Source organism: Cataglyphis hispanica, chromosome 24, assembly GCF_021464435.1.
Source record: "Cataglyphis hispanica isolate Lineage 1 chromosome 24, ULB_Chis1_1.0, whole genome shotgun sequence".
NCBI lineage: Eukaryota > Metazoa > Arthropoda > Insecta > Hymenoptera > Formicidae > Cataglyphis > Cataglyphis hispanica.
In genome coordinates, this window is record NC_065977.1 from 887,813 (window position 1) to 911,728 (window position 23,916).

General features: G+C 26.0%; 3 protein-coding genes across 8 annotated transcripts in view; all 3 read left to right on the top strand.

The window, feature by feature from the left end:
- Window positions 1–3,528, top strand: part of LOC126858246 (low-density lipoprotein receptor-like) — a 28,470-nt gene extending 24,942 nt beyond the window's left edge. For all 5 annotated transcript variants that reach the window (XM_050608420.1, XM_050608421.1, XM_050608417.1 and 2 more), the window contains one exon: window positions 168–3,528. In XM_050608420.1, the coding sequence (XP_050464377.1) occupies window positions 168–212 (45 nt within the window). In that variant the 3' untranslated portion in view covers window positions 213–3,528. The remainder of the gene's footprint in view (window positions 1–167) is intronic.
- A 1,717-nt stretch (window positions 3,529–5,245) lies between these two features.
- On the top strand, window positions 5,246–13,673 carry LOC126858257 (CDK5 and ABL1 enzyme substrate 2). Of its 2 annotated transcripts, XM_050608448.1 has the most exons (10): window positions 5,246–6,111; window positions 7,714–8,091; window positions 8,379–8,502; window positions 8,588–8,715; window positions 9,199–9,237; window positions 10,429–10,514; window positions 10,602–10,708; window positions 10,790–10,896; window positions 10,977–11,181; window positions 11,256–13,673. In XM_050608448.1, the coding sequence occupies exons 1-10, from the start codon at window positions 5,669–5,671 to the stop codon at window positions 11,394–11,396; spliced, it is 1,758 nt and encodes a 585-aa protein (XP_050464405.1). In that variant the 5' UTR covers window positions 5,246–5,668; the 3' UTR covers window positions 11,397–13,673. The 2 variants fall into 2 exon arrangements, with proteins under 2 accessions (XP_050464405.1, XP_050464406.1); XM_050608449.1 differs by lacking the exon at window positions 9,199–9,237.
- A 1,772-nt stretch (window positions 13,674–15,445) lies between these two features.
- On the top strand, window positions 15,446–23,551 carry LOC126858250 (piwi-like protein Siwi). The gene is made up of 12 exons (XM_050608430.1): window positions 15,446–15,749; window positions 17,032–17,123; window positions 17,590–17,616; window positions 17,931–18,009; window positions 18,205–18,300; window positions 18,516–18,724; window positions 18,837–19,022; window positions 19,129–19,296; window positions 19,455–19,734; window positions 20,404–20,756; window positions 20,881–21,289; window positions 21,827–23,551. The coding sequence occupies exons 2-12, from the start codon at window positions 17,034–17,036 to the stop codon at window positions 22,465–22,467; spliced, it is 2,538 nt and encodes an 845-aa protein (XP_050464387.1). The 5' UTR covers window positions 15,446–15,749; window positions 17,032–17,033; the 3' UTR covers window positions 22,468–23,551.
- Window positions 23,552–23,916: the final 365 nt, after the last annotated feature.

Genomic DNA, 23,916 nt, shown 5'->3' on the forward strand with positions numbered 1-23,916 from the left:
TAATTTTTATGGAATACAAAATTAAATATTTTAATATTTTATTTAAATATTTATTTAAATATTTTAAAATTTAATTAAAAAAAAATTTCGCAGTATTTCTCTATATTTCTATATTTAAAAGAATTTACGATATATCTTATTACTTGTTTCTTTTTTTTTTTACACAGGCTCAGGAACCATTGACAAGTCCTGGAACAAACGATTATGTTTAAGATTCAATCTGTCTTCACGCAGAGGGCTTAACAGGCTACTGAAGTACTATATCGACCAAGTGATAAAACCATGTAAAGAAAACCGAGATATTTGCGTCGAAAGGGTTTCTCCAAACGCATCATGCCTGCGCTCGCTCGCGAACCTGCCAACCAACTGTGATTATGTTTATTTTTTTGTATCTATTTCTTTACAAATTTTAACACTTTGTCACTCAGATATATGTATATTATACGTTGCGTGTGTAACATATTTAGATTTGTGCTCATAAGCGGCATAAAGGGAGAAATATCTAAACAAACTGTTGCCAAATAAGCCATCTTATCTTCATGAATCCAAGTAGTTTGATAAGAGAGTTTAAGATTCCTATTTAATATTTTTCCCACTCAGTTAAACACACACACACAACATATATAATTTGTAATATAACATTTTTAAATGAATTTGTATAACATGGCCTAGCGCACGTAGCGTGTGATTCTACATGCGCTATGTATATGTAAGAAAATATCACAATTTGTTATTGTTTAATTATTTATTTAGGGATATGTAGTGTGAATGCAAACTACTATTTTTTTGGTAGTCTTTAGGAACAAGATATTACTTTTTTTAGTAGTATCTTGTAGAAGTAATATGTAAATAACGCGAAATCTTATATATAACTCTTCTCCTTTTTTCCCGTGATGTTTGAACTATTTACAAATTATTAGACGAGATGTTAAAACATGATATAGAAGTTATAGTGCATTCTGTGAAATAAATTATTATCAAAGTAAAGTAAAGAATAAGCTAATATGATTTATATTATATCTATTATTATGTGCATAAAAATTATACATAAGAAAAAGAAAACGCTTTTGATTCAAGAACATTTTTGATAATCAGGATTTTATTATATATTATCGTTTTGATAATGATTAGATTATTAATTATATGTATTTATATTATTTCTTTTATTAATTATTTAAAGAGAAAATTGAAATCTGCAAGTAGAAAAAAAGCTGCATTGAAAGGATATTCTCCTTTTATGTCTATAAAATGCATATAATGCCATATAGACATATATGTCACATATGTCTATATTTTTATGGATGGTCAACATTGCAGTGAATGAAAATTGCTCCAGATATTATGTTATTATTTATATGTGCAATGTAACAAAAGAGAAAGCGATCATTGTAATGATATGAGCTCAATGACATTAAATGTGACTGTGCGTTCGTTAAAAGGAAAATGTTGTCAGGTACTATAATCTACTAAAGAAATCAGTGTATTTATATAGAATTATTGCGTCGGGCTTAAGAGTTTTATTTACAATATAAATATGAGTATGTATGTGTATATATATATGTATATATACACATACATATATGTATACATATGGAGTGTTACAAAAATTGTATATAAAAACATTGCAGCCAAAAAATTATCAAAAAATTGAGTCATAAAAGCACAATTCCTTTAAAAAAAATACAATTCCTTTTTTATTTGAAACAATAATTTTTTTAAATATAAATCTAAATGATTTGATCAGATGTTAAAGATAATAAATTATTTGAATAGAAAAAAAAAGAAAAAAAACTGGTGTGTGATCACTAGCATCATTTATGCGATTTTCATGGATAGATAACTGTTTCATAATTTATATAATTTTAAAAAAATTTATATTTAAAAATATTAAATTTGAAATAAACGTGTAATATTTTTTATATTCCATTTTTGTAATAACCTATATATGTACATATAAAGGATGTTCTAACAAAGGATGTTCTAACAAAGGCATGTATCAGTAACGAAATTATATATATTCTCAACGAAAGTTTGAACAGACATTTTTCGTTTAATCTGTTTAACATTGTTCCTATTTTTGTTTATATTTTCTACTATCAATTTTAATTAAGTTAAATTTCGATAAAATTTCTATTTGAAAAAAGATGCATCAATAAGGCACTGCTGATCCATATCTTTCTTTAGAATATATCCTACCTATGTATATTTATTATATATCATACTATTACTATATTAAATGTGAGACAAATGCGTTCTATTAGATAAGTTTATTAAGAGATATTGTAATATTAGATTGATAAAAAAACTGTGTATGTTGACAGATAGCAGATCGTTTTCACATAAATACAAGATTGTAACAACATTTTCATACTTTTGGTAAAATATGTCTGAGAAAGTTAATTTATGACTCTCAATAATTTATAGGTATTTTATCTGGTCTTATCTCTATGGGACCAAAGAACTTTATATCCAAAACATGAATAATTTCTCATCTTTATTTTCCCGTAAAGATTAAACAGTCATCAGATATAAAGAAAAGAGAAAAGATGAAAGTGCGCATAATTTTTCTGAAAGAAAAATATTAGTGCAGTTTTGGCACTTGACTTTTCTCTATATTGATTAACAGATATCTTTCTATATCGTTGTTTTGATTTCTATCTTGATTGATGAATGTCAATTCTATATGATACCGAGCCATTTCTACCAACTTTTCCATCCACAATCGGCTGTCTGTTAACAGGTACATAGTGCAATCGTAAGTGCAAGAAAGCAAAGTCCAAAATTAAGATATAGAGGCTTGGTGGTAATTTTAATCAAAAAAATAGGAAGCGTATGTGTGATGAGAAAGTTGCAATTAACTTGTAAATCGTAAAGATATAACTTGTCCTAGCCAATCTATTTGCCAAAATTGTGTCAAACATTATTTCTATGCAACGTATGTATATGTACATATATGTACAATAGGACTCTAAAATAGATCATCAAACTTTGCAGATATTTTCTTGGATCAATTTTAAATCGATTTTTTTTTAGCAAACATGTCAATAATTCTTTATTTATATAAGCGATCTATAATTTTTTTACAATTAAGGGAAACTTTTTTACAATTAAGAGAAACCTAAAAATATTTAAATATATAACGAAATCTTTCTTTCTGTCTCTCTTGGTTTAATTTAAATATAATTAACAGAAAATTTAAATTTGAATAATAAAAAATAAAATATGATATTTAATTAAATTGCTGTTAAAAGAAAATCAATTTCAATTGGTCACAGACTATATCTATAAGATTTGGTAACTTACTTTAGAATCATTCTGTATGTATATACAGGGTGAATCACACATACACATATACACACGTAATGTGTTTATATTTGAAATATCTTTGATGTAATGGTATCATTCATTCATAATTCACTCTGTATACATATTCGGAGTACACGCGTACATAAATATATATTTAAAAAATATATATAATTTATTATAATGAGATTATTGTATAAATAAATATAAACTAAATTGCAGTAATGCCACGTGTTATTATCACACCTATGGAAGAGATTGCAAACTGTAAAATTTGTATATAAATAAGTCTATTTGAAAATATAAATAGTGAATCATTTCTTTTCCAACTTGTGAATCTTCTTTGAGGTTCTTGTATCGGATATAATTAGCAAGCATGATTCTCCTATTATTAGAATTACATAAAGGGATGGAAGGTGTGTGTGTGAAGCCTTTTTATAAAGTTAATAATAGAAGAGTTCCGTGCGTTTCTCTTGCAAACATATCATATATCATATATCTATAAGAAATATATAAATTGTTTTTATTAAATTTTAATATTATTTTCAACGTGGCTCGGTGAATATTTAAAAGAATTATTGAGTTTTTACATTAATTATTTTGTAAAAAAATGTATAAATTATATTTATGTTAATAATGAAAATTTATATTGATTATATTTTTTTATATACATTTATTTTGAGAACATAATTTTCGATATCGGCAAGTGTTTCTTTTCATTAATAAAAAAAAAATTAACAAAAATTTTGAAAATTCTCAATATACGTCCTGTTTTTACGGAAACAATTATATATAAATATATAATATATAGTGAGTATGAGGAATATCTATACTTATATATTATATACGTCAGAGAGAAAATCTTCCAAAAATCATCAAAATTATTAGAATATTTCTGCAAGACGTAAGTAAATTGTGAATTCAAATTCGGCGGCTAATTTCTAGACATTAGGAGAACAGGATATGAAAGAATCCATAAAGTTAATTTTTCAATATTAATAAGAGGACATGAGTTGAAAGAATTCGAAATAAGAGAAAAATATACATATGTATACGTATGGATGCAATCTGATTCTCATTATTTTTTGTTCATATATTACGTAATATATTATATATATCTCGTAAACGGAATGTATATACAATAATAAACGCTTTTCAGATTTTCGAAATTTTTTAAAATTATTTTATTTATCGATTATTTTGTTAAATAATTACTCTCCATTATTATTTTTTATAAAAGTTATAAAAAAGATAATAAAAATAGCTTTTTGTAAAATCAATATATAAGTAATGTTATGAACCTGATGCTTATATAATCTTTTATTATATATCATTTAAAAATGAGATAAGAGATATGTATACACACAAAATCAAGTATCAAAAAAATACGCAATATAATTTTAGAGTGCACAATCCCCTATCATTTTTTATCTAATCAACGATTTACGACAGTCTGACATATACATATAACTCGCCGCATTCTTAGGCATCATTCATAATGTGCTACTACGATATAAAACCATAGAATACAAATTTTACACTTATAATACAATTCTATTACTTCAATATACTTTGCTTTAATTTCGAAATGTTCAAATTTTGAATCTCTTTGCGTTATTAAGCCATAAAAAACATGATGTGTGACATAATATTTCTTTATATATATTTATGTACATACTCGCTCCCTTCTACACTACATTCGTTCCAAGCATTGTTCGTGGCGGAAGGCGGGAAGCGGGAGGATAGGTGATGGGTCGCGCTTCGCACTGTTGCGTAGTAGGTAAAGTCATACGGTAGACAACGTGTGTTTCGTGAAGCGTTTCGTTAGAAGAAACTACATGATGATCAGCAATACCGGTTCACGTTTCTACGTGTGCTGCATGGCTGCGATTGTGATTTATGATGTTAGAACTAAGTGTATCAATAGTGACAATGCGTTGTGATCCTAGTAGTTGTCCTTGTTCGGTAAAGTCGCCGTCGCCGTCGCCGTCGCCGTCGTCGTCGTCGTCGCCGTCGTCGTCGTCGCCGTCGTCGTCGTCGCCGTCGTCGTCGTCGTCGTCGTCGTCTTCATCGTCGTCGTCGTCGTCGTCGTCGTCGTCGTCGTCGTCGTCGTCGCCGCCGCCGCCGCTGTCATCGCCGACGTCGTCGACGTCGTCATCGTCGTCGTCGTCATCGACGTCGCTGTCATCGTCGTCGCCGTCGTCGCCACCACCGTCGCCGCCGCTGTCGCCGCCGCCGTCGCCGCTGTTATCACTGTCGTCGTCGTCGTCGTCGTCGTCGTCGCCGCCGCCGCCGCCGTCGCCGTCATCATCGGGCCACTTATCTCGGTATTTGGCATCGGTATCCCGACACGGTTTTTCGTGGAATGGCAGCGGCCTTAAAGAAAAATTATTCACGCAGAAGATTGGCTGCCCTTACATTCCTTTCCAACATCTCTCTTGACGGCAGTCACCGGGACACCAAGTTTACCGTCTTGTCACAAAGTGAACCGATTCACGAGCGTACGTTAAGCGATGGCCAATCAAATCAACAAACAATACTTGAAGTGTATCAGAGCGCTGACTTTGAGGTCTCCATGGAAGAGGTTTTAGATGGTTGCACGGAAGAGGAGACGCATGATTTCTCGCAAAATGAAATGATAGAGCAAACCAACTCTCCGCAATTAGTGCACAAAAGCACCGATCATAACTCTTACAGTTCTGATTCGGATGGACTATTCACACCTGCCAAGGCAGCAGTTACCATGTTCTTAGAACAGGAGAGAAATCATATGCAATTGTCTTATGGCATGCATTCGTTTAGAGAACGGTAAATGTTTGCTTATCAGCTGTCTACTGCTCTGACAGATGATATGTCTTTTTTAGCATCATTTTAATTCATGGGACACTTTTCTTTCTATACTCAAGTGTAGGTTACTACTTGTGTAAAGAGAGAAATCTGTGAGAATAAACAAATTTTATAATATAGTAACGAATGAGACACTTCCAAAATCTTCTCCCTCCATCGTTCCTTTAAATTGTTCAATATTATTTATTCAAAATTAAATGGTTCTTTATGTTACAATTTTTTTAATAATAGCTGTCGAAGAAATATATTAAAATTTTGCTATCATTCTTTATTGTATTTCTATTGTTTGATTGAAGATAGCAGATGATGTAATTGAAACAATACAATCTGTCCTGATAGTGATATGATATAAAACAAGTTAACGATTTGCATCTAAATTCTCTAAGAGATACAGTGACCTTCAAAAAATATTTATATTAGATAAACTTTATTTTCCACAAAACAAGATATTTATCATAAACATCTGATTACGATATATAAATAATTGTTCTAAATAAAATGCTGCTTATTAAAAATAAATTAGAGTGATAGACTTTATCTTTTTGATTTATCTGTTTGAAAAATAGGTTCTAATAGCCTTTGATAATTTTTTGTCTAAATAATAAATTTATTAAGTATTGTAAAATGGCTACTATATATGTATATTATTTTGAAAAAAAAAAAAATATATATATATACGTGTGTGTATGTATATGTATATATATATATATATATATGTATATGTATATATATATATATATATATATTTGCATTAAATTAATTATGTAACTTTTAGCATATAGATGATTTTAAAAAGCATACTTTCAAACTGTATAGTAAACATTGTAAAATAAACCTTGTAAAATAATTAATATATAAATATTATTAAGCAATAACTATTATGCTTTATAAATATTACAAATATTTAATGTAAATTATAGTAATATAAATTATACACAGTTTAAAAATTTATTTAATAATAAAAAGAATGTAGATATTAAAGGTATGCATAAATCTTTGCGCTATAATGTTTTATCTGTGGAAGACATTCTTGGTACAGATAGGATTGAATGACACTTCTGGATTCAGATAACATTATCAAAAGCATACAATATCACAAATGAAAAACATCAAGAAACTTGATTGCATTCCATTCATTGCATGCATATCTAGGATACATTTCATGTTTAGGATGTAAAACTACCATTTCTTCATTCACAAATTATTTTAAAAAAGTATAGAAGCACAGGCAAATTTTGCACAATAAAAAAAAATATTTTTATATATACGAAAGAAATTTTGAGAGAGAAAGACAAACGCGCGAATGATAAAACTTTATTTTTTATTCCACTTGAAATTAGATAATATTTCTCATATTATTTTATGTTAGTTATAAAAATATTTAAAATAAAATATTGTGAAAAAATGGTATTTAAGTTTTTGCTAATACAAAACTTGTTGACTTCAAACTAATTAAATATATGGGGAAAAAAGTGTAATCAAATTCATCTTTTAATATATATATTCTAATACATAAGCATTTTAATATTTTATCTATTTTGATACAAAATTGTATATTTTCAGAACTGGAACTACCGGAAGCGACTACTCTTTACCAGAAAGACGTGTGGGCTCTTTACAATATAAAAAGCGCATAAGTCATCAAACATCTACGCTTTCGGAAGACATTAAGCATCAATACGATAGTAGCAGTGAGAGCATTGGCTCTATACATTCAAAAGCCCAATTATCAAAACCAAAGACAAAGGCACTGAACAGTACGCAACATATTTCTACAAACAATAGCATAATACCAGAAGTTGCAAAGGAGTTGCGTTTGTTACAACGGCCTGTAAATGGCTGTAAATTTGGAGATGATAGATTGGTCTTGGTATCAAACCAGCATGTACCATTTGTAGTATTTTCTGCTATTCCATATAACAAAGGACAACGTTCCAGTTGGTAAATACTTCTTTCAATACACACAAATATGTATATATACATATAAATTATACTAGGAATACGTTATCGTTTTTAATTATAATTTTTTTATTACAATTTAATTTACTAATAACAATAATTTATGTATTATAATTACCTAGATTTCTATTTGTAACATGATTGAGTACATAAATTGACAAGCAATATCAAAGTAGCATCAATTTATTTTAATTATTCTCCTCTAATAATTTGCAATTTAACAAACATTTACATAAATATAATAAGATCTTATATCTCATTATTTACAGGTCAGAATTACGTAAAGACACAACTCGAAGAAAAAATGTATCATCTCAAAGACCATTATCAGCAATTAATGACAGTATTGATCCATTTGGATTGTTAGGTGTAGAACATGCTAAAGATGGCCAGGTATATTAGAGATATGTTATCATATCCATTTAATTTAAATGTTTCTGATAGTAATAATGCTCAATTAATAATTAATTTTATGTAGGAAATATCTTATGGGCAATTACTTGTACCATCTAGACAATTCCAAAGGGATAAAAAATTGAATCTTAATGAAAATGAAGCTATGGAATTAACACATTTTATACCTAATAAACATCATGTGGTACAAAGGTATATAACAAGAAATATTTTTACTAACATCTTTTTTCTTTCTTTATGTTTAATTTGATACACAAACCGTTTAACTAAGTTATGTATATACACAAATGATATATCTCCTCTATGTGCTTTTATTCCATCCTTCAAATTTTTAGGTAAGCCTTAGAGCTTTAGATGAATTGGAGATCCTCAAAAATGTCAAACCATTGTTTCTAATTTTCTTTATATAAGATGTCTATAGCTCTTATTGCATATTATATATTTTGACAAGTATGTCTGTAAATATTTTAATCAAATTTTCATTGATAGTAAAACTTGATTGCCAAGTGCTCATTATTTATCAAAGAATTTCTTATCTGAACAAGTTCATAACTTATGCAGTACTATACCTATAGACGTCTTTTTTCATCTCTTTCAGCATCATATAATGTGTACATACATTTCATGTATCATATATTTGTTTTATAACAAAACATGTCAACCATCTTTTTGCAGGACAAAAACAATTACTTGGAATGTGGATCACAAAAAATGGTAAAAACTATTATACAATATATATGTGTAAAGAGATATATAGAAAAGCGTTAGATAGATGTAAACATACAATAATACAACAATACAACATATATATGACATACAACAGATATAAAAGTTTACAAGTCTATTTTTTAAAATCTCGTTATAATTCTGCAAAAGATGTGTTGTAAAGCTCAAACATCAAATCATTCACAATCATTTTATGTTAAATAAGAAATATAATACTGTTTCTTCTTTGTGCAAATGTATGAAAATTTAATGTAGATAATATATTATAATTTTATTTATAATGATTTACATATAATATTTATATATGCGTATAGGTATAATATATAAAATGTAAACATTATATAAAATTTTTTAAAAATAATTTCTTTTTAAATACATTAAAATTACATTATCATTGTTATGTGCAATATTGCTATAACAATAAACAAATTACATTACAAATTTTTATCATTTATACATGTGCATCTCAGGTCATCTCTTCAACTTATTTGTATGTGTCTATCATATAAAAAAAACACATCTTTTTATTTATTTACAAAGATATCTAATAAATATTCATGCACTGTATAAAGAATAATTTCATATTTTTATATGTATCAGAAAATGCTTATTTATTTGTAAGTATTCTAAAAATATATGTATATATATATATATATATATATATATATATATATATATATATATATATTGTACATGTTTAATTAATGATAGTCTGATAAATTTCTTCACTAAGAAAAAATTATAGGTTTATTAAGAAAACCTGTACTTTAGAAAGTGTGTTAGAGATTTCTGGATTCTATTGTATACATAATGCTAATTTAAACGTATTTAAAAAGGATATAAAGGATGGTCCACTTAAATCGAGCATCTTGAATATTTTGCTTACTTTTCATGAAAAAATTATATATCGAAATAGAACTACTTAAAAGTTTTTATTACAATATTTTTTTATTTGATATTAAAAAATTAATAACATTCTTTAATTCTTTTATAAGTATGTCTAATATTATTCTTTAAATTATAAACATCTACGAAGAGAAATACTACAATACATTGTGTATATATATATATATATATATATATATATATATATATATATATATATATATAATATATATTGCATGTCAGAAAATTAAAAGAAAATATATATTTTTATATTAATTTTGTTTTTTATTTTAGGTGTCTATCTTATGATACAGCTACAAATCGAACTCATTACATAACTTCCGAGTCTCCACCATTGTCTTTCAGTGCTGATTCCAAAGGTGAGCACAAAAAAATGTTTTTTTAAGTTTTTTATCAAATTAATGTACAATATACTAAGGTAATTATTTTATTGCATATCATTACAGCTTATGAATGGGATGAGCAATCTGCTCAATATAATCCAAATTTACTGGATGATCCAGAACTTATTGCTGGGAAACATAGAACTCTATTAACATTTACATCATATATGGTATATATTGTACTTAATTTTTATTGTTTTAGACAATATTTTATTATATATTTTAATATATAACTCAATTTATGTATATAGGCATCTGTTATCGATTATGTAAGACCTTCTGATTTGAAGAAAGAGTTGAATGATAAATTCAAGGAAAAGTTTCCTCATATACAACTCACTCTCAGTAAGCTTCGTAGGTTAGTATATAATTCATATATTATTTATATATATTCATTTTCTTCTTCCCCCCTCTTCTACTATTAATTTCTTATTCCAGTTTAAAACGGGAAATGAGAAAAATAGCTAAATTAGAGTATGGCATCGATTTACTCACTGTTGCAATGGCTTATGTATACTTTGAGAAGCTTATTCTTCGAAATATCGTGACAAAGCAAACGCGGAAATTATGTGCTGGCGCTTGTTTACTTCTCGCAGCAAAATTGAATGATGTGAAGGGTGATATTCTTAAATCACTTATTGAGGTATTTTTATATTTTACGTTATATAATGAAATTTTTTCTTTGCACGCAATAATTATCTTTTTTATTATTTACAGAGAATTGAGGGTGTATTCCGTTTAAATCGCAAGGACTTAATTACATCTGAATTTGCTGTGTTGGTAGCTTTAGAATTTGGTCTACATCTGCCAACATGGGAAATATTTCCTCATTATCAGCGATTGATTTATGAGTCCTGACATTCTTTCATTCTTTTTATACAATCCCAAAACGCCTCTGTGAAAAAATCTCAACAGTAAAGCATATCCGTAATAATAATATCCGTATTAATAATTTGGAAGCTATATTAATAAGCTTCAAAACATGATTACATTATATACTTCAGATTCATTATATATCTTCTTTGTCCATTTCTTCGATTTAATGCAGTTATATACAACAATTTAATATGAAGGACCCTATCAAAGGAATAATGATTAAAAAAAAGCAGTGCTTATGAGATTCTTATTGTTATAGTTTCTGTGAGTTACCAATGTAGTACTTACTGCATGCTGTGAATATTATTTTATTATATATTTGAATATGTTTAACTTCTTGTTTAAATATCAGAAAATGATCGGTGTTAAAGAGAAATTATATTTAATTACGGCATGATTCAAATATTTGTTTAATAAGTAGATATTATATACATATATGTGTAAGAGAAAGAGAAATTTGTAAAATATTTTAATTATAAGTTGTCTTTTATGAAAAATATGTCAGCGGTTTTGTGTAATATGCAGTCTTTTCTAGGTAAGAAAATAAAAATAAACAGATATATACATATAATAATTTTATAAATAAGTTTATTTTGATGATTGTGCATGTTTTTATATACTTCACTGTTTTATGTGTCAAAATATATACAGTCTCTAATCATTTTAATTCTATGATAAGAATATTAGAGCAATGTTTAAAACAAGACAACCTAAATAATTTCTTAAGACTTCCGCACAATCGGAAATATAAGGAACAAGGAACAGAGATATAAGGACTAACTTTTATTAAAGTAACTTTTTTCAATTTTCTAAGTTATGTAGTGTATACATAGTTTGTACAAGTTATATACATACCAAAAAACCTGGAAAATTGAAAAGGAAGTTAACAAAAGTCAAATCAGTCCTTATCTCTAATATATCCTTGTTTCTTATATTTTCAATTGTACGGGAGTGCAAACTTTACTGTTTGAATTGCTAGAAATAAAGATGTGGTGAAAAAATAATATCGAGTGTAGTTTTTTTTTTCTGTTTCTATCACGAATTTATCTGAAACATTTTTCTCTCTACTAAAATATAGAAAATTTATTTAAGGTAACTTGTTTTTGTGCATCATCTTATGTAATTATATTGTTATATATTTCACAAAACCGCTGCTATTTTGGTTATACAGATTCACTTCTTTAACAAAATAAAAATTTATTTGGTTTTAAAAGTTTGTATAATTTGCATTATATCATATTCATATATTTTCTTTTGATTTATAAACTAGAGATTAAAAATAATCATTACTATTTTAAGTTATTAAAATATGATTATATATTTCATTTTGTTTTATATAATATGATTATATATTTCTCTTTGTTTTATGTAACATAAATGTAAAATGTAAATAGTTGTTTTTTTAATTATTGAGTATATAGTTTATTGTAAAGTAATATGTGTGTGTATATATATATAATACTAGCTTTTTATTTTTTCAATTAGTTTCAAATACTTTTTTCAATTTAATCAATTGATTAAATTGTAAATACTATAAAAATTAAATGAATATGTTAAACTCTTGCATTATAAAATAATCTATATCCTATATATATTTTATATTTTATTATTTTGTTATATTTAAACTGAGCCATGTTCTTTTTAGAGATTACTAATATATTACAGATATTTTTCAGATTAGAATAGATGTATTCCTTATTTTTAGAAAGATATTAGAAAAGTATGAAAGGTGTGTCTTTCCGAAAGATAGTTTTACTCAAGAATTGTATCATTTTCTTCAAAAACTGACCAAGTTAAATGTGCTTGATACATAGTTTTTATTTATATATTTTATACTATACAAAATCTTTCCATCATAAAAACAAACCAGTGAGACTTAAATTATATTTAAACTGACTTGTAGAATGTGTGTTTTGTGCTCAATTATTTTTATCTATATTATCCATATTGAATTGATATTTCGCTCAATTTTTATTTATATATATGAGCTATTAATTTTTTATTTAGTACTATTATATATTTACATCTACTCTTATATACTATATTAAATTTTATTTTCACAGATAATTATTTAAAAGAATACAAGAGCATTATAGCATTATTCTTTGTTACATTACTAATTTTATTACAATTACATTATTTTCTTAAATTGCAGCAAAATTTTTAAAGAAAAAATATTGGTTTGTAACATGATAATAAACAACATGTCACATATATATATATATATATATATATATATATATATATATATATATGTGTGTGTCGTGTGTGCGTGCGTGCGTGCGTGCGTGCGTGCGTGTGTGTGTGTGTGTGTGTGTGTGTGTGTATGATAAATACACTATTTGTACAGCCAGCTTTAAAACTGAAAACAAGATAGACTCTTAGCAAACTACTCTTGTAACACAGTCAAAATATTGTAAGTAATTGAATAGTGTTTATAGAAAACTTATAAAAGATAATTGGATTATTGGCTTGAATATAAAAAAACAGAATATGTGTAGAAAATATTTGATGTATATCTATGCAATGTATCGTTTAGAACTAAATATAGCCATGGGATTCTGACAATGAGTTTCATTCATTGACTATGAAAATAATATTGTTGTCAATATTGATGTCACGTACTAAGAATCATTTGACCATGTTTGATCCTAAGCCTGTGATGTGAATATATCCTTATATTTGAAGATATAGTGGTTTAAAAATTATTTTTTATGTAAATATAATTATGTATTTTCTATATTATATATATCATTTTTATTCTCATTTTATCATAAGATAAAGTATGTAATACTTCAATAATAGTAGTAAATTTTTAGTATATTCATTAATCTATCATCTTTTCTATTTTAAAAGTCAATTTTAGACTGAAGCAACTCATTCTTATATTTGTTAAAGCAAATCCCACATAGATATATATAAAATGTCTCACATTATGCATTTTTTCTCAACAATGAATTTACAGTACAAAATTTTTATATCTTGAATTTTAAAGCTTTCTAAAGATTCAAACACCACATCAAAATTATTAAAATAAATTCTATTTGAAGATAATGAATAAGCATTGTATCTATTTGCACTTTTTATTGGCAAAAATTCTGATCCTTAATCATGTAATTAAAAAATTGATGAATTGCTACTTAAAAAAATGTTATTATTTTAACATCTTTAATAATGTTCAAAGAGAAAATGCACAATGCCTATATATACATGCATATATCAATCCATTTTACATAATATGTGACACTTGTCTAGAATAAACTATTAACAATGTGACACATGTCTAGAATAAACTTTTAATGTTGTAAGTTATATATTCTAGTATCATAAATGTGTCAATTACAACAGAATGTATTCGATGATAGTATACACTTATTTTGTGCATAGCAAATTCTTTTTGAAAGAAAAAAATTATTTTTTTTTTATTTATGTATCTATAAATTATCATATGTCTACATATATATATGTATATATATATATATATATATATATATATATATATAATATTACATATTTTGCTATTTTCTTTGATATATTGTTATATAGATATAACTTCCTATAAATAATTAGTGCTTATACTTACACAGTGTAATTAATTCTCTATACAAGTAATATGATTCTCTACACATTTTTTTATAAGATAAAATGACTGGAATGTATTTTTCAAAGTATCTTTCAATTTTTATTATACAAATTATTTTTTTGGTTACAATTATTTAGGATGTCCCATCATTATTGTCGATAACCAATTTTTAGTCGATAAAGAATTTTTCCTTTCAATAAACATAAAATTTATATGTAAAATCAACTTTACATTAAAGCATATCCTTGTATACCAATGTATATACTGTACATTCGAATTTATTTAGCGCGCGAAAATGTTGCTCGCTGATTCGTCAATTCATGTCGCATTAGCCGCGCGCTATTTATCTATTTTACTGCATCCGTGATTTTCTTCTTCTCATACATTTTTTTAGATTCTTGCAGTACATTAATATTTACACTTTGTACAAGTGCATTATATCCAATTCTATTAAAATTATTGCGTTTCAATATGTTATATATTATTTTAACTTATTCGAAAATGCGACCAATCGTGTCTTTCTTCGTCATACGTGATTGGTCACGAAAGATAAAGCGTAATAAAAGAGGTTTATCGAGTGTCGAGTGAAGCCGAAGTCTCAAGGATGGAACCGACGCACGACGAATCGACAACCACTCAAACCGCTTCGATGCAAGTGATACTCGTGGATAGTCGCGAACTCTTGCAACATATTCTGTAGAAAATATCCAATTGTTAAAAGAAATAGATCTGAGATCGTACAAAGATATCAAGTAAGTATACCTGGATATATGAATATCTGATATAGTTCCTGAGAATTGAAAGTTTTTAGTTATCTTTATGTTTAATATTGCGGCAATGTTATGAAGTTGCTTAGACAAGCACGTGCCAGGCTACGTAAGCAAACAAAAGGCGCTTCTGCTAAGGACATACTAAGTTTATAACAAATAACATAAGAAAATACGAAACAGGACTATTGATATATATGCTTGGAAATTGAGTTAGCAAATGTTCCACTTATATATTTTTTTGTTTTCTAATTCTATTGCGTTAAGAACGAGAAAATATATTAAAGTCTTAGTTAATTTATATTAATTTTATGAAAATGTGCATATGAATACATAGCTGTATTACAAGATTCGAAAATTTTTTAAAAATATTTTTTTTTTTATATATTTGTATGTAGAGAGAAATATTAAGAATAGCCTTTATTATATTCTAAAGATAAAGAGAATAAATGTTTTTTTGTTTTTTACTTATAAAGTTACATTGAAAATTAGAGATAGATTAGAATAAAGATCACATAAATTGACTCAAAGATGTATAAGTAAATATCTTTTTATCTGCAGAATAATAACCACACGTAAGATAAAATATATATACATATGATATCAAAATATGATAGAACATTCTACTCAAATAAATGCTGATTTAAAAGATATTTAGAAGTTGCAAAATCATATATAATAAATCTATATATTTATATTTTTTATTCAACATTACCATATATTCATAAACAAATAATTCTTATATACAAATAATTTTTTTTTTCACTTTTTTCTTATATTTTGAATTTACTGAATAAATATTTCATATCTCTCAAATTTACTAATTAAACTTCTTGAATTTCAATTACAATTTAAATAAGGTCAATTTTAGCAAATTAAATTATAATTTGATATTACATTTTTTTAAACAGAAAAATCTAGTTTATTTTTGAAGAGATTTTAAAATTATAATTTTTTTTTTTTTGTAAAAATTTAAATAGGTTGAAGTAACAAAAAACATGATTTTATAAAAAAATATTTCAGAAATTTTAATGTCATTGTTACATTTAATTCTATAGGCACTTAGAATATATAAAAATCATTTTACATAACTTAAAATATTCAGGAAATTATTTACTTTATAAAAAATGAAAATTTTGATATATTTTAATCACATTTTTAAATGTATATATCTTATTTATTTAAATCAGGATCAAAATAATATGAGTAAAATTATTTTAGGAATATCTTATTTTATATTTTTGTTTTTATCACAAAATTATTTTAGACATGTCCAGACAAGGAGATAGAGGTTTTGATCCTTTTGAACCATCAACTAGTAGTGGATATCGAAAGAAACCTTACTCTAGATCAGAATCAGTAAGTAACATAAAATATCAGAAGCAAGAAATAGTTACATTTCTTTTCAAGTATTATTTGTAAAAAATAGAGTATAAATTTCAACTCTACAATTTGAATTAAATTATAAATTTCAACTGTACAATTTGAATTTTTTATACTTATTTAATTAGTATACAATATTAATAAGTATTATATATTGATTTTGGTGATATTAAAATATATTTTAAAGTATTATTCAAGATTGTAATATATTTTTTTTATATTTTATTGATATTTTGGTTTTATATACCAATTTTTTAAAATAATTGTTTTTTAGCCATAATTTTATATATTTATTAGAAACAATTAAATTCTTAAAGAATTCTTCAATAAAATTATTGTTTATTGTTTACATGAGAGATAAAAAGAGAGCGCATTTGAATCATATATATATAAAATTCTTTTAGTTGCATTTTTTAATTGAATATGTATTTTTTTTTTGCAGGAATATTCAGTAAAAGGAGTAGTAAAGGTTAGTAATTAATAATATTAGAATAACTTAACTTTGAATATATTCTGTTTTATGCTTATATATATATATATATATAATATATATATATATATATATATATTCTAACATATATTACATAACATATCATATTGATATGTATGATAATGCATGAAGTGGAATCATTTTAAAAACATATTATCTTGAGAATGTTTAATGCTTACTCTTTTTAATAAGAAATTTACGATTATTAATACATACAAATAAATTAAAAAAATTTATGTATGAACATAATATATTATCATTGTTTTAATTTTATTTATTTATTTTTTTTTTAGGATGTCAGCCAGAAAGGTGATGCAAGTACCTCTACATATTCACAACAATCTACTACTGAACCAGTAAAAATTAAGTCAGGTATTTCAGTTCCCAATTTTTTTATTGTATTTTTTCATCTTTATTTTAATTGTTAATTTTATAAGCAATAAAATTTACATTTTTGATAAACAGTAATGAAATAAAAAGAAATTCTTTGAAAGATCTAAAAAAAAGAAATTAAATTTTTAACTCAATGTATAAAAGAACTTTTTTAAAATTTTTATATTTTTATAGAGAGTGGAGATGTCGCATCGACAAAAGAAACACGTGGTCGACGCAGGATGGAAACTATTTTTGTTACCAGGCCAGCTACTTTAGTAACTAAAAAAGGTTTGTATAAAGATCTTTAAAATGTTAAACTTTTATTAGTTTACCATTTACTTAATTGTATATTAAAGAGTCAATTTTAAATTTTGTTTATAATATTAATATTATGCTATTGTATATAAAAAAAATTTATTATATATGGGAGGAAGTAGCTAATATATAATAAATTTATATTATGCTTCTGTAATGTTTATTCTTTTATTTCTATTAATTTACAGGAACGTCTGGAAGACATATAGTATTGCAAACAAATCACTTTAGAGTGCCTACTGTACCTGATTGGTGCCTTTATAAATATCGAGTTGATTTTGAACCGGAAGAAACTCGTACATATATTCGGAAAGGTTTGCTTAGACTTCATAAAGAAAAAGTTGGTGCATATATCTTTGATGGTACTATCTTATACTCAAGCTGCCGTTTACCAGATGTAAGTATTATATACCAATAAATATCTTTATATTGCTATTTGTATAATTAAAATGTATCATTAAAATGTTTTTATAAATATGTTTCTTATAAATAAATATGAAAAATTTTAGAAAGTGGAATTGGTATCAACTAGACAATCCGATGATGCACCTGTTAAAATTATTATACGTTTAGTTGGAGACATGACGCGGGATGATCCGCATTATATACAATTTTTTAATATAATAATGAGAAAATGTCTAGAGCATTTAAAATTGCAAATGGTTGGCCGTGATTATTATGACGCACTTAACAAGGTTAATAAAAATTTATATTGATATATTAAGAAAATCATAAACTCTCAAAATTTAATAATCATTTTTATATATTACATATATAATGATATTTGTATATATATTATAGGTTGCCATACATCAATTTAGACTAGAATTATGGCCTGGCTACATTACATCCATCAGACAATATGAGCGCGACATTCTAATGTGCGCCGAAATAACGCATAAAGTAATGCGTCAAGAAACTTTGCTAGATATATTAAGTGATTGCTACAGACGTGGTCAAGATTATAGGGTAAGATAAACATCAAAATGTCAATCGATGACTCAAAATTAATATCTTATATTTGTCAAAGAATGATAATTAATAATATATTTTTTTGTATATTATCTTACAAATTTATTTATATTTTGAAAATATTAGAAGAATTATATACATATATGAATTTTCAGAAAGAATTTTGCAACAATGTGATTGGAATCACTGCACTTACGGATTATAATAATAACACATATCGTATCGAAGATGTTGATTTTGACACAAGCCCTTCATCAACATTTTCTATGAAGTCTGGTGAGAGTATATCTTATCAAGAATATTACAAGAGGAAATACAATATTGATATAACAAATGCCACGCAACCAATGTTGGTGACAAGATCAAAACCAAAAGTAAGAACTGCTGGTCAAGGAGATTTGGTTTATCTAGTTCCTGAATTATGCCGTGCTACAGGTATGTTATTATGAATATTTTGTGAATGCGTAATTTTTTCTATTTAGCAAATAAACGTCATTTATAACATTTTTATGTTTAAATAAATTATATACAGTGCCCCAGAGTTTACCCAACAAACTGCAGGAGCGTATTCTACAAATGGAAATAAGAAAACAAATTTTATATGAAGTTTGGCTATAGAGAGAAATGCTTTATTACAAAGTTATAAGCAAATATTGAAACGGAATATGAAATAAGTGACCATGGATTTTCCATTGTGCAGAATATGAAAGTCGAACATTTATCTTATCTGTGTATTTATATCATGTTTACTATCTTCAATAACTATTAGTTTTCAATCGTATGAATTATTATCAAAATGCCAATTGTTGTCAAATGAAAAGTACATTGATATACATTGATTTTGTACAATAAAAAATAGATTATTACCTATTTTATGTTCTGTTTCAATATTTGCTTATAACTTTATAATAAAACATTTCTATCCAAACTCCATATAATATCTTTTTCTTTCCACTTGTGGAATATCATTTTGCAATTTGTTTTGCAATTTTGCAATTAAACTTTGGAACATCTTATATATATATATAATAGAATTTACATATAATATGTATATATATATATATAAATTCTTTGTGCACTTGTTTGCAATTGTTAATGTTATAGGTTTAACTGATAATATGAGAGAAAATTTTCATCTTATGAAAGCATTAGCTACATATACTCGTGTCTCTCCTGAATCTCGGATTGATAAACTGATGAGATTTAATGGCAGACTTCGTCAAGAGACAAAAGTTTTAGAAGAATTTAATGACTGGAATATGAAATTAGATAGAAATTTACTTGAAGTTCCTGCTCGTACATTACCTTGTGAAAAACTTGTATTTGCTAATAATTATAAGATTACCTGTGAAAGAGGAGATTGGACAAGACTAATGCAAAAAGCACGTTTAATCAACTCTATCCATTTGAGAAATTGGGTATTAATTGGAAATCACAGAGACTATGATGCTGTAAAGGTGAATAATTAGTAATTAATCGAAACTTCAAATATTAAGGATAATATAAAATAAAATAAATCGTATATTTATATTTTTTTATGTGAATTATGTTTATTCTTATCTTGTTAATCTAATTTTGCAGAAATTTTTGAACAACCTAAGTACAGTGTCATATGGAATATCATTCCGATTTGAACAACCACAGATGCATTGGTTGCGCGATGATAAGTCGAGCGTGTATGCCGAGACTCTCGAGCATATCCTTAGCAGGAATACACCAGATTTAATATTGTGCATAGTGAGCAATAATCGGAGTGATCGTTATGCAGCAATTAAGAAGAAGTGTTGTGTAGATAGACCTGTACCATCGCAGGTTATTTTACAAAAAAACTTAAATGGAAGAAATGCTATGACTATTGCCACAAAAGTAGCAATACAGATGAACTGTAAATTAGGTGGCGCACCTTGGCATATTGAATGCCCATTAAAAGGATTAATGACAATTGGTTTTGATATATGTCATGATTCGAATACCAAAGGCAGAGATTTTCGTAAGTATCATTTAAATATTATTTTGAGAGACAATTGTGCTATTTTAATGTTCTGGAATAATAACTTTATAATATTTGTTATGTTTTCTACTGTCCAATTTCCTTTCCCCCTTTTTTTCCTCTTCATATTATTTTATATATACAGGGTGTCCCAGATCACCCGTACATCTCTTTTAAAATGAAAATAAGTGGTTTTTATCAAAAATTGTGAACATTTTTTAAGTATAATCAAATATTTGATACAAAAGTTTCTTATTTTTTCACATACAATTCGAATCTGTAATGAAGAGTATTATGTTCCCCTCAAAAAATTCAATTTCTGGTCCGGATGGCGTATTTTCGGTCGGAATCAAAAGTTGAAAATATCACCATTTGATAGAGTATACCCCATTTACTTAAAAAATGTTCGCGATTTTTGATAAAAGTAATTTATTTTTATTTTAAAAGGGATGTACGGGTGGTCTGGGACATCCTTTACACATTTTCATGAATTAAATATAAATAAATTTAATTTTGTATGTCGATTTGTGATTACAGTGGCTATGGTGGCAACTGTCGATCAAGCGCTAACGCGATACTATAGCTCTATTACTTTATATCACAGCAGCGAGGAGCTTGTGGAGCAACTCTGTACAAGTGTATGCAAAGCTATACAAGCTTATCGCGCTCAAAATAAGGCTTTACCCAGATATCTTGTAATTTATCGCGATGGCGTCAGTGATGGTCAAATACCGCATGTTTATGAGAATGAAGTAGAAAGTCTGAAAAAGAAACTTGAAGAAGTATATTATGGTCCAAATTTCAAGATGATATTTATAATTGTGTCTAAACGAGTTAACGTTCGACTTTTCCATAACAGAACGAATCCTCCGATTGGTACAATCGTTGATGATGTTATAACTAGTCCGTTTAAATACGATTTCTTTCTTGTATCGCAAAGTGTTAGACAAGGCACAGTTTCGCCAACCTCGTACAATATTATTTCAGATAATACCGGCTTAGACCCAGAAATGATACAAAACTTGACTTATAAATTAACTCACATGTATTACAATTGTTCAAGTACCGTTCGTGTACCGGCACCTTGTCATTATGCGCAAAAGCTATCGTTCTTAGTAGGACGATTTCTCCACCGACCTCCAAGTACGCAGCTGGAAAACAAGCTGTATTTCTTGTGATATAACAAATATCTCTTCATAATGATTTGACTTAGTATATTATTTTAAATAATTAAGAAGATCGTTAATTGTGTTCATTTTATTTTTTTATGTCCTAAAGTTATTTGATGTGGATTACTATTAGATTATATATTACTATAAGATTTTCTATATAACTTGTTACTATATGATGCCAAAAACTATTCCATATAAATTACCAATATTTGATCTATTATAAATGATTAGATAATTAAATGCGGTACTAAACACAATGCTATTGTATAAGATAATACAATTTTTTTTTTAACATCTATTTAATATTATATGAATATTAAAATAATTACTATTAATTTAAATGTTTAATGTAATAACCAAATATAGCCAAGTAATTTTTTTTAAGTGCTCACAGTTAAACAGTAATATGATGACTGGTATGTATGATAATTTTCAACATTTTCAATTTTATTTAAAGAATAGACATTTTTATTTTTACACACCATATATATATATATATATATATATATATTTTTTTTCTTTTTTTCTTGAAAGCATACCATGTATTTTTAAAATATATGACCGTATATAAGAACATGTAGATGTGTTAATGTTAATATATGTAATATATGGCTATAAGGAAATAGTTAAACAATTGACATTTTTTCATGGTTTAGAAAAACAAAGAATAAATATTAATTAAATTAACTTAATCTAAGTATGTGCCATTTATCTTAGTTTTATGCAGTCAAATGATTATTCTAAATTTAAGGTACAAAATTGTTGATATCTGTATGAATACTTTGGCTATTTATTAATATACTCTTCACTTATTTTATGTTGATGTTTACAATAATACTATTTTTATAATATTCATTTCATTGATGATTGATGTATATGAGCTGAATAGGTATATTATTATTTTATACGTGTAATGTACATCTTATACAATGCAGTGTATACACATTTATGTATGATTAATACATTTATAAGAATGCACATATGAGTGAAGAAAGTGTGAAAGAATGCGATTATAAATCCATTTATGTATAAATAAACAAAAAATGTATATCAAATTTTATAATGATAGATATATTTTTGTTGTAATCTTGATAAAGAGATATTTTTTCAAAATTTATTTTTAGAATACGAATAATTTATTGTATGACAACACCACTCTAGATAAATATGTTAGGAAAATTGGATTAATTAAAAGTTAAATTAATCTTTATTTCTTACAAAATAGATTAATAGATATTTAATCATTGTATAATCATAGTACAGATGGCAATTAAATATGTCTTATTGTTTCTATCATTCTTTTTAGGTTTGTATAAGTTGGAATTTGAGTTATATAGTGTTTTATAAAAATATCATATTTTTGTTTAATATGTTACATAATTTATAATTTTCTGACTATCTATCTACTGTTTCAATCTACTTGCAATATTCACAACCTGTCATTGACAAATTTTG